Source organism: Drosophila sulfurigaster, chromosome 3, assembly GCF_023558435.1.
Source record: "Drosophila sulfurigaster albostrigata strain 15112-1811.04 chromosome 3, ASM2355843v2, whole genome shotgun sequence".
NCBI classification, from domain to species: domain Eukaryota; kingdom Metazoa; phylum Arthropoda; class Insecta; order Diptera; family Drosophilidae; genus Drosophila; species Drosophila sulfurigaster.
In genome coordinates, this window is record NC_084883.1 from 14723750 (window position 1) to 14738087 (window position 14338).

Consider the following 14338-nt stretch of genomic DNA (forward strand, 5'->3'; position numbering starts at 1 on the left):
TTTTATTGAAAAGATTATTAATGTGGTAAACGTTCTCTATTAATGTTTCATCTACTTCCACTTGAGCTCTAAATAATGTTCTGTTGCGAATATCTCTACTCAGAAATATCTTTCATAATATAATTTTAAAAATTCTTGAACTACAAATGAATCTGACTATTTAGGGATTACTCAAAGTTCTTTAAACTAAAATAAACTAAAAAGTTAAAATTTGTAAAAACTTTTTCGAAATGCCCGCCCAATAACATAATTTTCGATTTGTATACTTATGGCGGGACTAATGTTGAGTATTTTTCCTTAAATTCACTCGGTTTGAACTTTATTAAACATACATAGTACATGACTTTTTAATCGTATTGATTGATTTTGTTGATTTGTTTTGTTTAATTTTATGGGTTTTATTCGATTGTTTGTTTTGTTTGGGGGGGTATGTATAATATGGTATGGTATGTGCTTTGTATATAATACTTGTACATTTATGTATGTATGTTAGGTATATGTTATATGGTATGTTTATAGGTATAAGTAAGTATATAGAGCCATTGGTTAGATTGCGGCCCATTTAACATAACTTTCGTGCCTTGTATTTAAACATAATTATTTGTAATTATGCTCAATTCTAAGTTACCCAAAGATTCATAAAGTGCTGTACATAAGAACTGTATAGTAGTAGAATTATAATAATATTAATCCGAAAATTCTTGAAACATATCCATAAAATATGATCAACAATATCTAAGACAGAGTTTTCTCTCTTTGTTGTTATCATTAACAATATTTAATATATCTTGTGTATATATAAGTACATTTATATTGAGTAAGAGTTTTTGTTTTTTGCTAGAATAGTTTACATAATAATATCAAGTTGAACGAACCAAAGTATCTCTTAGGTACAATGCTGAATATGTTATTTAACTAGACACCATTTGTAGTTTATTATTTTTCCCTTTTGTTTCCATTTTTTTTGGTGCGTCAATCTCATTTGTATTCGACAAATATTTCAAAATAGCAATTTTATAATAGAATACATACATATATAAATATGTATAGTATATAGTATGCTATCAATATTATAAATTAGATATTTAACAGTTGATTGCAATGAGGCGGATTTTCATAATATCATTCGTTACCATATTTGTTTCTTCACTTCTCACTATATATAATTTTTTTTTCATTTTTTTTTAACATTTTCTCGATATTTGATTTGTATTTAATGCAGCTACATTTTTTTTTTCGAATGTAAAATTTGTCAAGAACTAAACTAAAATATGGAAATCTTCTATTCTCAATTCTTTGAAAGAAATTCGCATACTCCATTTTTTAAAATGATATTCATGTTCCACTTTGTTAGTTTTTATTTATCATTTGCTACTTTAATTTTCATTATATTTATAGGTACTTTCTGTGTAACGTGTTTTTCTTTTCTTTTTTTTTGTGGTGTGTGTTTCCTTGTGTGCTTGTTGTTGGTGTTGTTGTTGGTTCCTCTAGTTGTCTATGGCTTGGTTTCGATGCAACTCCATTGGAGTCCGTCGCTTATATATGATATGATAGCGATGCAAATAATATCAAAAATGCTTTGTAAATATCTTTGATCAACCCAATGCAGGGTATATCTTGTAGTCGTATATATGTATGCTAAGCAACTATGTGAAAATTCGTTTGAATTGCTTTCAATAAAATGAACCAAGTTAAGCCAAAGTTAACTGTATCCCGGATTGCTTTCTCTATGTATATGAAGTCTCAATATAAAATATATCCATGTGAGTGTAATCGTATGTATCTATGTGTGTATAAGCACCAAAAAACCATAATAAAGCAATGTGTGTGGCAATTAATATTGCAGGCCAATGTCCACGATATGTTTGCGGTTATACTCCCTCTATATATACCATATATGTATGTATGTATATATATCATTATGTCTATGTAAATGTGGTTCGTTCTCTGCTGCTGTTGCTATGAGAAAGTATCTATGTTAAATGTATCTATGTATCTTTTGCGGTTTCTTTTGCCAAGTTGTCTCCAGGTTCTTGTAGTTTTGCGAGGACTCTTTGTGTAATCTCTGGGAAGCCATCGATTTACTGTGCGAACGGATTATGTGCACCGCCACCGCCGCCGGGTATATCCAGGTTGCCGCCAGTGGTCTGATAGGTGCCATAGGGTCCGCCATTGGGATTCATCTCGTTCAAACGCGAATTCGACAGAGCACGCGGTATCGGATTGCTGGGCACGCCATGGGGAGCCAAGTGAGAAGTTTCCTCAGCAACCTGCGAGGATGTAAGATAGGTTAATATTTGGCAATCGAGTGAAATATTAGAAAGATAGCTACAGTCGAGTTCGACTGTGAGATACCCGGCATTCAAATCATCAGAGTTTGAGGTAAATATGATATTTGATGTGATCTTAAAAAGGTATTCACAGCTGATTGAACTATTGTGGAATCTATTATTTGATAGCTATGCAATTTTTAGAAAACACCTTTACCAACTCTTACTATACATATTATTGTCATATAATATTGTAATATACATAGCAGAATAGTTACATACATATATTTAAAAACTTTTTTATGAAATATTTGTTTCAATGCTTGTAATATTTTTGAAAGATGCAGCTTTAAATTTAATTTGTTGTGAGTAGGAAATAATATAAATGGAATTTAAATTTGATGTGTTTGGTGATCATAACATTAGCTTTAAGTTTGCTTTGTAACTTTCTGAAGGCTGGAAAATAATTGGAAATATCATTTAATTTACAGAAGTAGTCTGAAAGGCTGAATCCTCTTATTTTGTTGAGGTATGGATTCAAATTTAAATTAGCGTTTAATTTTAAGGAGTATTGTGTCTTTTCACGGACTAAGAAGTGGACTTTATTATAGAAGTTATATTTATAGATATAGAGCTGATTTTTAAATATTTTGTTGTGCTTATAGTTTACTCAGTTTATTCTCTCTTCGATTCAATGACTATCGGGTATATGGCATTCAACAATTAAAAAGTAAGTGCATTAATCTACCTGTGCAAGACGAGCTCATCTAAAGAATTGTTCATTTCAGCGGATCGGCAACTTACCTGATGCGGATCCTCGGTGACGGGAATGTCCGAGATGAAGCCCTGCTCTTTGCGATAGAAATTGATGAAGATGAAGAGGCCGAGCACGAAGAGGCAAGCGATACCATACCAACGGAAGGTAGCAGTAGTACCGTAGTAGGTGACAAACATGCCACCAATGATGGCGCCACAGCCACGACCCAAGCCATGATGGATGCCCTGCAGCACCCCCTGACCCGAGGCGCGTAAGTGCTTGGGTGTGTTGTGGGCAATGTAGGAGCAAGAGGCCGCCCAGACGGCGGCGTGTGTAATGCCCTGCATCAGTTCGAAGGGCAACACCATCCACGGATTGGTCAGATACGAGATGTACAGAAAACGCAGCACATTGCCAATGAGGCCCAAGCACAGCACCTTCACATGACCGATTTGGGTGATCAAGCGGAAGCTAAAGAAATAGGCAAAGATTTCGGACACATGATTGATCACGGAGGCGACACCGAACAATGTGGGCGTGCCACCATAGTCTTGCAAATGCCAGAACAGAAAGGTGAAAATCAAACCGATGCCAAAGCCCATGAACCAGGCGACAAACAGAAACGACGCAGTCTTCACATCCTTGAAGTGGGTCAACACCGTCATCCACTCGGGCAACTCCTTGGCCGTCTGGGCAAACACCTTGGACTCGGCGCCAATATGCGGTTGCGCCTGATGGCCAGCAGCAAGGAAACTGCTGACGCCACCAGCGCAGGCACCTGAAGCGGCGCTGCCGCTACCCACAGCCAGTGATGGTAGATTGAGTTGAGCGGCCAGCTGATTCATCGACTCCTCCTCGGCCTTCTTGTTGGGATCCACAAACTGTGCCGATGCCTGCTGTTGACTCTCATCCACGGGCTCGTACTTGAAGGTGATCTTCGCGGCCGAGATGATGGCACAGGTCATCAACACCGAGAAGATGGAGAAACAAATGTTATAGTTCTTTTCCTTATTGCCAGCGCCGCATGGATGATTGGAGAAGGAGGTGGAGTGATCCAGTGCAATGCCCACCAAGAACATTGAGATGCCCCAGCCGAGGGAGCCAAACATTCTCTGATGTCCATACTTATCCGCATCCTCGCCCAGCAGCGTAATGACTGCCGAATCCGCCAAGGTGATGGCTGGAGCGCTAAAGAACTCGCCTATGAGGATGACCAGCAGCAGCAAAAAGAATGCCTTTTGAATGTCCTGTAAAAGTAAGAGAAGGTAAAGAGAAAATTTAACTGTATGGTAGAATGTAATTAGATATTATGAAATAATAAATATGGGCTTCAATATTCTGGAAATTAGAAATTGGAAAATGTATGAAATATAGTAAAATTTTATTATAGATATAGTCTGAAGACCTCAACTGCTGTGACTACACATTAGAAATAAATTCTGAATTCGAATTACAATATGAAGAATACATTTAGTACTCAAGTATTTCATTCATAACATTACATATAGAAATCATAGAAGTATTATTACAAAACAGAGAACATTTCAAACATGCTTCCTATATAATAATTTATAATTTATTTAGATCTTAATATGTAGCTAAAAGATTCATTAGAATATCTCGAGATGTAAAACTTAATTCCTAAGAAAATCGAGTTATTTCGTTGAAGTCTCTTATAATTACTCATATTAAACTTGCTTTTATATCTGAAATATATTAATAGATAGGAAAGCTAAAGCTGCCTTGGCTGTGGTTTTTCACTTATTTTGCACTATTTAGAAATGGATAAAATAATGAAAATGTATCACACAAGCTTTTGTAGCATATAATATTATATATACAGAGTATATTATTGAAGCTGACATTACTTTAGATTCCTTTCTTTATTTGTGATATTAATAATAGATACTGAAATAAAGTAATAGTGGACTTTTCTTCTTATTTTGTATGATTTTGAAATGGTTATAAAATATCTGTAAGTCGACACTTCAAGTAAGATATGTCATAAGATTTGAATAAACTACAAATAAAGTTTAAACACTCATACTTTCAGAATTCGTTCAAAGTTTCTAATATTAGACTGAACTGTAATTGGCCTAGATATATGGGAACATATTTATTATCCAAAAGTAAAGAACTTACTGGTGTGCGATAAACCATAGAGCTGAAGATGGGCGTCACATAATCCCTGTGATACTTGTCATCGTAGTTGCTCACAAAGTTGATGTGCACTGGAGAGATGCCCGCATCGATGCGCGGTAAGAGCAGCGATCTCTTGCGTCTAATGTGCGACTCCTGCTCCTCATCCTGATCCTCGGCGAGCATGTCCAGCTCATCATAGGCCAGCTCATGATCCGGCTCATACATGGCCGAAGTGTCGCGCTTGGTGCGCGTATAAGTGAGCACAAAATCTGTGGCATTGCGACGCTCAATGCAATTGATGGCCTCAGGCCGGATGAAGCTCAACGGTATGGTGAAGAGCACCCAGCAGGCGAGCGAGGCCAGCAGCAGCTTTTTGCCCTGGCGACAGCGATCCGCATAGGAGCCCCAGAAGGGCGCCGAAAGGAACTCGACAAACGGACGCATGCCAACGAGAATGCCGCATTGACCCGGATTCATGCCCATCTGCTTGAAGTATACGCCCATCAGCGGGAAGAGCGATCCAAAGGCGGCGTAGAAGAAGAAGTAGAAACTCTTGACGGGAATCAGCTCCTGCTCCGTGGCGCCAAAGAACATTTGCAAGATCTCCGAGTGTCCGCGTACTTTGTGCGTTGAATCCTTGGCCTCAGGATACCTAAAGATGAACTTTAATTAGAGCAATCTTTTGATGGTTTTAATGTTGGTTTACTTACAAATTGGGATCCACCTCACCACTGGCCTCCACATCGACACGTGGTCGAGCGCCTGGTGGTCCATAGCCCGCCTGCTGCTGTTGCTGTTGTCCATAGGCAACTCCTCCGCCTTGATCGTATCCACCAGTTGCCTGCTGCTCATAGCCATAACCCATGTTCGGCTGCTGCTGCTGTGGTTGTCCATAGCCAACATTCGATGCAGGCGCTCCAAACGGATTGGCTGCACCTCCTCCTCCAGCTCCAGCATTGTAGGGATTCATCCTGTCACTGCCTCAATGCAATTAAACGCCTCTCGTTCTGCTCTTTGCTCTGCTCCGCTGCTGCTGCTGGCGTTGTCTCTTTTGTCTCTCTCTCTGGCTCGCTCGCTCAACTATGCTTTATTGCTTTGCTTCTTCGCACTGCGCTGACTACAGCATCCTGTCTGTGATTATCCTTTAGCAGCTGTTTAGGTAGACAAAAGCCCAATTAGTCTGTTGCTCTTTGTCACTGCTCACTGGCTGTGTAATAAGCTAAGGGGGTGTGTATGCTGAGGGGTGTGTGTGTGTGTTCGTTAGTTTTTCTTGGGCATATGCCTAATAAAAGAGAGAGACAGCTCGGAAATTTCTGCAATTATAGCAGCTCTTTGTAGCTGTCGGAGACTCGTTACTGTCCATAGTGTAATTGACAAATCAAAGCATATTAACTGAGTACTTGACCATTATTCACAGTACTTGAAGCTCCACTATTCATTAAGACACAATTGTTAAACTAAAGCATAAGCTCCAAGTATTATTTCATGGCAGTCAGAGTAAATTGTAAAGTTAAGCAATTACTTGAAGTCTATGCTTAAATTTAAAGCTTTTTACTAAACATGATTTTTATTAAATATTTTTGAAAACATTTTTTTCAAAATTATTCAAAGCAGAATGTTCAGTCAAAAGGAGGCTGTTTCTTTCTATACTAAAATTTTTAAGGACATATTTTACCCTGTAGTGAAGTTCAGTTCCTTTCTATACTAAAATTCTTACCAACACATTTTACCTTAGAAAAAAACTGTTGAAAATAAATTTTAAAAAGACTTTCTTGTTGATAAATTTGCGATCAATCAAGTTAAAAGTTGATTGTTTAAGATGTCATTATTAATTGAAAATTGTTCCACACAGCATTAAAATTTACAATTTCGATGCAATTAGCTTTCCAACAAAATAAATATTTTTATTTGAGTGAAACTTCACATTATGATTTTAACGTCAATAAACTCACGTTTTTCATTATCTTTTTTTTCAAATTCTTGTAAATAACTCTTACACTTAATTTTCAAAATAACACATTAAGAGAGTTGAGTAATCAATAAACTGATTATGGATAAAGAAGCTACTAAATATAATATGTTTATAATTTTATTTTTTATTAAAAATGAAAACCCAAACTTTTTAAAGTTGTTAAACCAACTTCGCATTGAACTAACTTTTAGCCATAGATTCAACCACATACTTAGTTAAATGATATCATATTAAAAATCTTACACCCACTTCAGACAATCACTTGTTGAATCTGCACTAGCTATAAGAAATTTCTATCCATATTGCATGGATCTTAGTCACTATTTCTTCACTTTAGAAGTGCGCAATGGTTCTGTGCGAATTTATGGATTTGTTGTGCAAGTAAATCAGCATAAATAAGCTTCGCTGACTGTCGCAATTTCATAATAAAACCGATGCCAAATGACACAATCGAAAAGCGCTCGAAAGGGAAAACTCATGATGCGACGATAGGTGGAGGGAAAGGGGGGAGGACTTCAGCTTGAGTGAGTATTGCATTAGCTTTGAGCTTGCGAGCATGTGGACTTCTTTGAGTGGCTTTCAGGTAGCTTTTTTTTTTATCACACATACGCACTGTTTAGCACGTTCAGAATGTAGGTAAGTGGGTTTGTCTATAACTGTCGCTGTCACTGTCACTGTAACTGTGTGTGTATACACAGATACACAGACACACTGACAGAGGTTGACTTGTTGTTGTTTCTGGCATGTGAGATTCAAGGAGTAAACTTTAACATTTTATATAAGAAATATGAAAGAACGAAGAAAAGACAAATTTCTTCATTATCCTTTTATTGCACAACTTTTGGCAAGCATTTCAGGCACTTTGTTAGCCCAGTTGGCAGACAGCAGCTATGTACACTTTGAAGGCCAACATCAAGCCCACACACACACACACACACACATACACATAGGCAGCGAAAATTCGACTGCAGATTTTCATTCATTATATACAGAGTATGGATTTTGTTTTAAGCTATACTCGAAAATAATTGCAAATATTTAAACACACCCGAAAATGTAGTTAGCACATTTAATAACTTTTTTTATGGGAATTAAAATTTTGTAATTTTCACACGATTATCGTTGAGTGTGGCTCACTGAATGTGTTACGTGCGTAATCGATAAGCAAAGTTTCTCTACAGACACAAATCGCGTCTTGCCTCTATACGCGCATTTGACACACAGTTTCCACACACAGAGCAGCAATTTCTACCACCACGAACAGAACAGAACAGAACACAACACAACACATGAAAAGAAATCCACTCAAGAACGAGGAAAAGCGAAGGAAAACGGAAAAGCTCTCTCAAGCGTATTTCAAATGTAATGAGATTTGACGCCGCCGCTGACAGGCGACGATACAAAAGTCGAGCGCCGGCTAAGAGAGACAAAGAGCAACGCGACGGACAGAGAAAGGTATAGCGAAAGAGACAGGGAGAGTACTTTGCAATTGACGCTTTTGAAAACCGACAACTTGGCGCCAAACAAGTTTTAATTCATTTAAACTAGAGTTGGCAAAAACTGCCATTAAAAACTATATAAGCAATCGAAACATCGACTTCAAAATAATAATAATAATAAGTATGTTATAAGTTAATATAAAATTGTATTTATAGTTTGTCAGATTTGATATTTACTTGAAATATTTAAATTTCTTGCTTGTAATGATAATTCTTTTCTTATTTGTAATTATGTACATAAATCAGAAAACAATAAATTGAAATGAGATAAACTATAATATAGGAAAAAATATATTTTGTCAGAAAACCGACAACTTGGCGCCAAACAACTTTTAATTAATTTAAACTAGAGTTGGAAAAAAAACTACCGAAAGTTTCCAACAAATAATATATGAGAAGTCAACACATTGGCTTCAAAAAACAATATTAGTATAGTATAGATTTTATACATATTTACTTAAAGTGTTTAAATTTCTTGATTGTAATGATAATTCTTTTTTGATTATTTGTAATAAAAATAATATAGGAAAAGAATTATATTTTCCCAGCTTAAAATATTTTTTATTGCAATTTCAATAATGAAATATTGAATTTACAGTGAACATGCATCCATATAATAGTAAACATACAAATTTGTATATGATTCAGCCTAAAATATGTGAATTTTGAAACAATATAAATAAGACTTTAATTTATATGTTTTATTCCGGTAAAGTACAATTTATTCATTATAGATACAAAAAACAAACTTTTTAATGGTAAGAAATTTAATTTAAATATTTATAACAGCTGCAAATATTTTAAAATTCAATTCAAGAAACACTATTTTTCAGTAATATGAATAAGACTCTTATTTTGTTTGTATTTATGTGAATTACCTTTTCTTGACTTTAGTAAAATATTTTTTTAATTAATAAGAGTAAAATTAATATGGTAGAATTTATTATTATTTGTATGACATTTTCTGAAAATCTCTATGAGGAAATCTCTGTCAATTAAGCTACAATCATCGGCTTGTAAACCACTTAAACCCAATCTATTCATGTAAAACACCTCGCAAGAGTTCAAGAACACGTGAGGGACTTTTTTTTGTGAAATTCTTAGAACAATGTTTGTTCAGAAAGCATCATTTGTGAATCACATTAATAAACCAATTTGTAATTGAGAACTGGATGCTAAATGAGGAAACGAGAAAGGGAGAGCAAACACCTGATAAGACAAAAGTAGTATACAAAATGTATTAGCTACAAAGACAGCCGCAGTAAATCGTATTGTTTTATTTAGCTAATCTTGAAAAAACCTGAAAGTGACCCCAGCAAAAAAAATAAAAATAATTAAAGCCTAAGATGACGACAACACACGCTTCTATAGTAGATTTCTGAAAGTGAGCGAATGATTTTATTGTATTTTTTTTTGCTGGCAACTGAAACCTAATACAGTTAGGATGATAGATAAAGATATTTCTTCACAGTTTCATCACAATTTTGGTTGCAATAAATCTTTGAATTAGTTGCTTAATTCAAACTTGAAGTTTAGAGTTTGAACTTTAAAGCTTTTCCACCCTCGCACTCTTTATACGTCTCTCTCTCTCTATATATATATCTCTCCTACTCTCTTTGTCTGCAGCTGCGCAGAAAATTCAATTAAATTTTCTCGCCAACTACAACTCAAAGTGAGCTTTGTGCGCTCTTTTGTGCAGAATTCGGTTTTCCACTCGCTTTCACTCACTTTTTGAGCAAATCTATGAATAGCTTTAATTTCGATACCCTACCACAGTAATTTATGCATTGCTTTGGAATTATAAAACTTATTCCAGCCATGTTTTCAACTCACACTTTGCTTAAATTATATATTTACCTGTGAACCGTTCTTATAGCAAGAGTATTAAGCTGCCGTTAATCTACAAAGCAATTTGTATTTATTGATAAAACTTTTGCTTTCAACGACAAATTCTCATTGATCTGCTTAGGGACAACACTCTCTCACCCTCTGTTTGTGCAGCACTGCGAACGCAACAAGTGGAAGCATTAATTTATTGCTCTGAAAATCCCCTTTTGAGGCTGCTGATAAGACCAACAGCAAGTTAGAGATGTCGGATTGTGAATTACAATCGCCTCAATCATCAGGCGACTTCGCTATGTGCTTCCCCTACAATTTTGAGCTATATAAGCTTCTGTTTGGACATCAATTCATCAACAGTTCAGAGTCAACAGTCTTCTAGGCAACATCAAGAAATATGCAGAGCAGCAGCATCCTCATCCTGGCCGTGGTGGCCATCAGTGCTTGTGTGGAGGCCATGCCCCAACGTTTCCAAACTCTTCCCTACTATCCACCACCAAGGCAACCCCAGCCTCCTATTCGAGTGCGTCGTCAGGTGCTGGGCGGTTCTCTGGCCTCGAATCCTGCAGGAGGCGCTGACGCCAAGTTGGCTCTTAGCAAGGGCATTGGAACTCCAGACCACAATGTGATTGGACAAGTCTTTGCTGCAGGCAACACACAGAAGGGTCCAGTTACCACTGGTGGATCGTTGGCCTACAACAAGTAAGTTAATAGGAGAGTAATATATTGAATAGAAGAACTCATCATTACTTATTCCCTTCCAGTCACGGACATGGGTTCGATCTGACCAAGACCCACACTCCCGGTGTCCAAGACAGCTTCACTCAGTCCGCCCATGCCAATCTCTTCAACAATGGCAGACACAACCTGGATGCCAAGGTCTTCGCCTCCCAGAATAAGCTCGCCAATGGCTTTGAGTTCCAGCGCAATGGTGCTGGACTGGATTACTCCCACATCAATGGACATGGTGCCAGCCTGACTCACTCGAACATTCCCGGCATTGGCAAGCAATTGGGTCTGGATACTCGTGCTAATCTCTGGTCCTCCCAGGATCGCAATACTCGCCTTGACTTGACTGGAAACGCTTCCAAGTGGACAAGCGGTCCTTTCAGTGGCCAGACCAATTTTGGCGGCGGATTGGCGGATCGGTTAAAATGATTAACTGAAAATTAGTATTTGTTAATGCTATCCACTATTTATTACTAAAATTATTGAATAAAATTCGAAAAAGTATAAGTTTGATGATATTTCTTTATTATTTCTAATTTGCCAAAAAAAACGTTCAAAATGAGTATTAAAAGAAAAATCGTTTTTTAATCTTAGAAATACTTTTCATTTCTGTAATACTCAATTAAAACATCTCATGGCAGTAAACGATTTTAAATTTAAAATCCTATCGACATTCAGATAAAATTAAAAATTGTGTAAAAACCAATAAAACACTAGACATTACTGTTATAATTTAATTCAAAATTTATTTCATAAAAAAATTGTTTGACTCCAAACTGATATCTTTAGATTCTAAACAAGTAAGAAAGATACGGTCGCATGTACTCGACTGTAAAATACCCGCTACCCATTTTTAATAAGTGCAAAACTATGAGATATTATTCTTAAAATATACAGAATTTAGATACCACATATATACCAAAGGTCATTGTAGTTATATTTATACAGTTCTACATTTAAAATATACCAGATTATTAGTCACAACAACTAAACACGTAGTAAGTAGGCGTTTTTGACCATACAAAAGTATTTCTTAAATGTCTTCCATGTTACAATTTTTATCTGATCGCAACTACGTTTTCAGGAACCTCAAATACTATAGTTGTCGAATAAAAATTATAGCTCAATAGCTCTAACCTTAGATCCAGTTTTTGATAAGGTCAGACAGACAGACGGACCCACAGAAGGACACTTAATTCCTCAATTTAAATAAATTTGTAAATCAGATTATTTTAATTTAATTTTGTTGTTTATGTTATGCAGATCATTAGTTAAGTGTAAAGACTGTGAAACCATTCTTTGAATCTTTTGCATAGATAAGAAATTTTAAAAATCCAGGAAACGTATATCAGTGAAAGTTTTAGAAAACACACATATTTCTTTTGTTATCATATTTTGAATTAACTAACTAACTCTCGTAACTAAAATCACAATTAAATTATAAATATATTTAATAACTATGAACAATTTTCTGAATGAACTTGTAGGTGATCTATGTTAATTGAAATGAGCTATTAAACATTTTGATAAGCTTCAAAAGATTTGAGGTAGTGATCTGTAAGTATTATAGTCACCTTCTCAATACATTGCAGCGCTTTTTGCTTTGTCTAGTAACGAAAATCCCCTTTAGAGGCTGCTGATAAGATGGACTAAGACAAACATCAAGCCATAGATGTCAGTCCGGGTAATTCACAACACAAAAACCAATGAAGCCAGGTGCATCCCCTTTGATGTGAATTTGCGTATATAAGCGCCAATGGCCGAAACAAGTCATCAACAGTACAGAGTCAACAGTCTTCTAGGCAAGATCAAGAAATATGCAGAGCAGCAGCATCCTAATCCTGGCCGTGGTGGCCATCAGTGCATGTGTGGAGGCCATGCCCCAACGCTTCCAAACTCTGCCCTACTATCCACCACCAAGGCAACCCCAGCCTCCTATTCGAGTGCGTCGTCAGGTGCTGGGCGGTTCTCTGGCCTCGAATCCTGCAGGAGGTGCCGATGCCAAGTTGGCTCTTAGCAAGGGCATTGGAACTCCAGACCACAATGTGATTGGACAAGTCTTTGCTGCAGGCAACACACAGAAGGGTCCAGTTACCACTGGTGGATCGTTGGCCTACAACAAGTAAGTTAATAGGAGAGTAATATATTGAATAGAAGAACTCATCATTACTTATTCCCTTCCAGTCACGGACATGGGTTCGATCTGACCAAGACCCACACTCCCGGTGTCCAAGACAGCTTCACTCAGTCCGCCCATGCCAATCTCTTCAACAATGGCAGACACAACCTGGATGCCAAGGTTTTCGCCTCCCAGAATAAGCTCGCCAATGGCTTTGAGTTCCAGCGCAATGGTGCTGGACTGGATTACTCCCACATCAATGGACATGGTGCCAGCCTGACTCACTCGAACATTCCCGGCATTGGCAAGCAATTGGGTCTGGATACTCGTGCTAATCTCTGGTCCTCCCAGGATCGCAATACTCGCCTTGACTTGACTGGAAACGCTTCCAAGTGGACAAGCGGTCCTTTCAGTGGCCAGACCAACTTTGGCGGCGGATTGGGACTGAGCCACCATTTCGGTTAAAATGATTAACTGAAAATTAACTCTACCTCTATTTATTATTGTAATTATTTAATAAACTTCGAAATATTTTATATATGTATGTTTATATATGTTTTCTGCACGCACTATAGAAAATTGATTATTTTTCTAAAAAAAAAATATTCATTTTTAAACACCCGCCCTTTATAGTTTCAAATACAACCGTTACATTTTCAATGCGAATGGCATTTTTACAGTGGTGGGTATAAAACAATCGAAACTACATATATAATGAATGAACAGAATTTTTACAGTGTAGCCGTTAACACTTTGCTCTATTTCAAATTATTTTTATAAAAAAACAGTTATTTTTCACCAAAATTAGGAAATTTATAAAAGTTGAAAAATATATGCATTAGAATAAGGACAGTAAACACAAATAAATTAATATTGGAGTACAGTAGATTGTACAGTTCTGTTGTTAGGCATTATTGTGATTCATGCGAGTGGCAAGCAGTGGCATAGGGGGGTTGAAGGTGGGGATTCGGTTTGCTTTGGGTTGCTTCGGTGGTGGCTGTTTTCAGTTGC

General features: G+C 36.7%; 3 protein-coding genes across 3 annotated transcripts; 2 read left to right on the forward strand and 1 right to left on the reverse strand.

Annotated features, from left to right (window-relative positions):
* Nucleotides 1–344: 344 nt before the first annotated feature.
* Nucleotides 345–8379, reverse strand: LOC133841994 (major facilitator superfamily domain-containing protein 6). The gene is made up of 5 exons (XM_062274879.1): nucleotides 8190–8379; nucleotides 5880–6320; nucleotides 5170–5821; nucleotides 3075–4274; nucleotides 345–2270 (listed from the first exon to the last, which is right to left on the reverse strand). The coding sequence occupies exons 2-5, from the start codon at nucleotides 6137–6139 to the stop codon at nucleotides 2082–2084; spliced, it is 2301 nt and encodes a 766-aa protein (XP_062130863.1). The 5' UTR covers nucleotides 6140–6320; nucleotides 8190–8379; the 3' UTR covers nucleotides 345–2081.
* A 2437-nt stretch (nucleotides 8380–10816) lies between these two features.
* Nucleotides 10817–11709, forward strand: LOC133841996 (attacin-B-like). The gene is made up of 2 exons (XM_062274880.1): nucleotides 10817–11181; nucleotides 11244–11709. The coding sequence occupies exons 1-2, from the start codon at nucleotides 10877–10879 to the stop codon at nucleotides 11635–11637; spliced, it is 699 nt and encodes a 232-aa protein (XP_062130864.1). The 5' UTR covers nucleotides 10817–10876; the 3' UTR covers nucleotides 11638–11709.
* A 1199-nt stretch (nucleotides 11710–12908) lies between these two features.
* Nucleotides 12909–13863, forward strand: LOC133843710 (attacin-B-like). The gene is made up of 2 exons (XM_062277363.1): nucleotides 12909–13330; nucleotides 13393–13863. Exons 1-2 carry the CDS (start codon nucleotides 13026–13028, stop codon nucleotides 13790–13792), a joined length of 705 nt encoding a protein of 234 aa, XP_062133347.1. The 5' UTR covers nucleotides 12909–13025; the 3' UTR covers nucleotides 13793–13863.
* The last annotated feature ends 475 nt before the right edge of the window (nucleotides 13864–14338 follow it).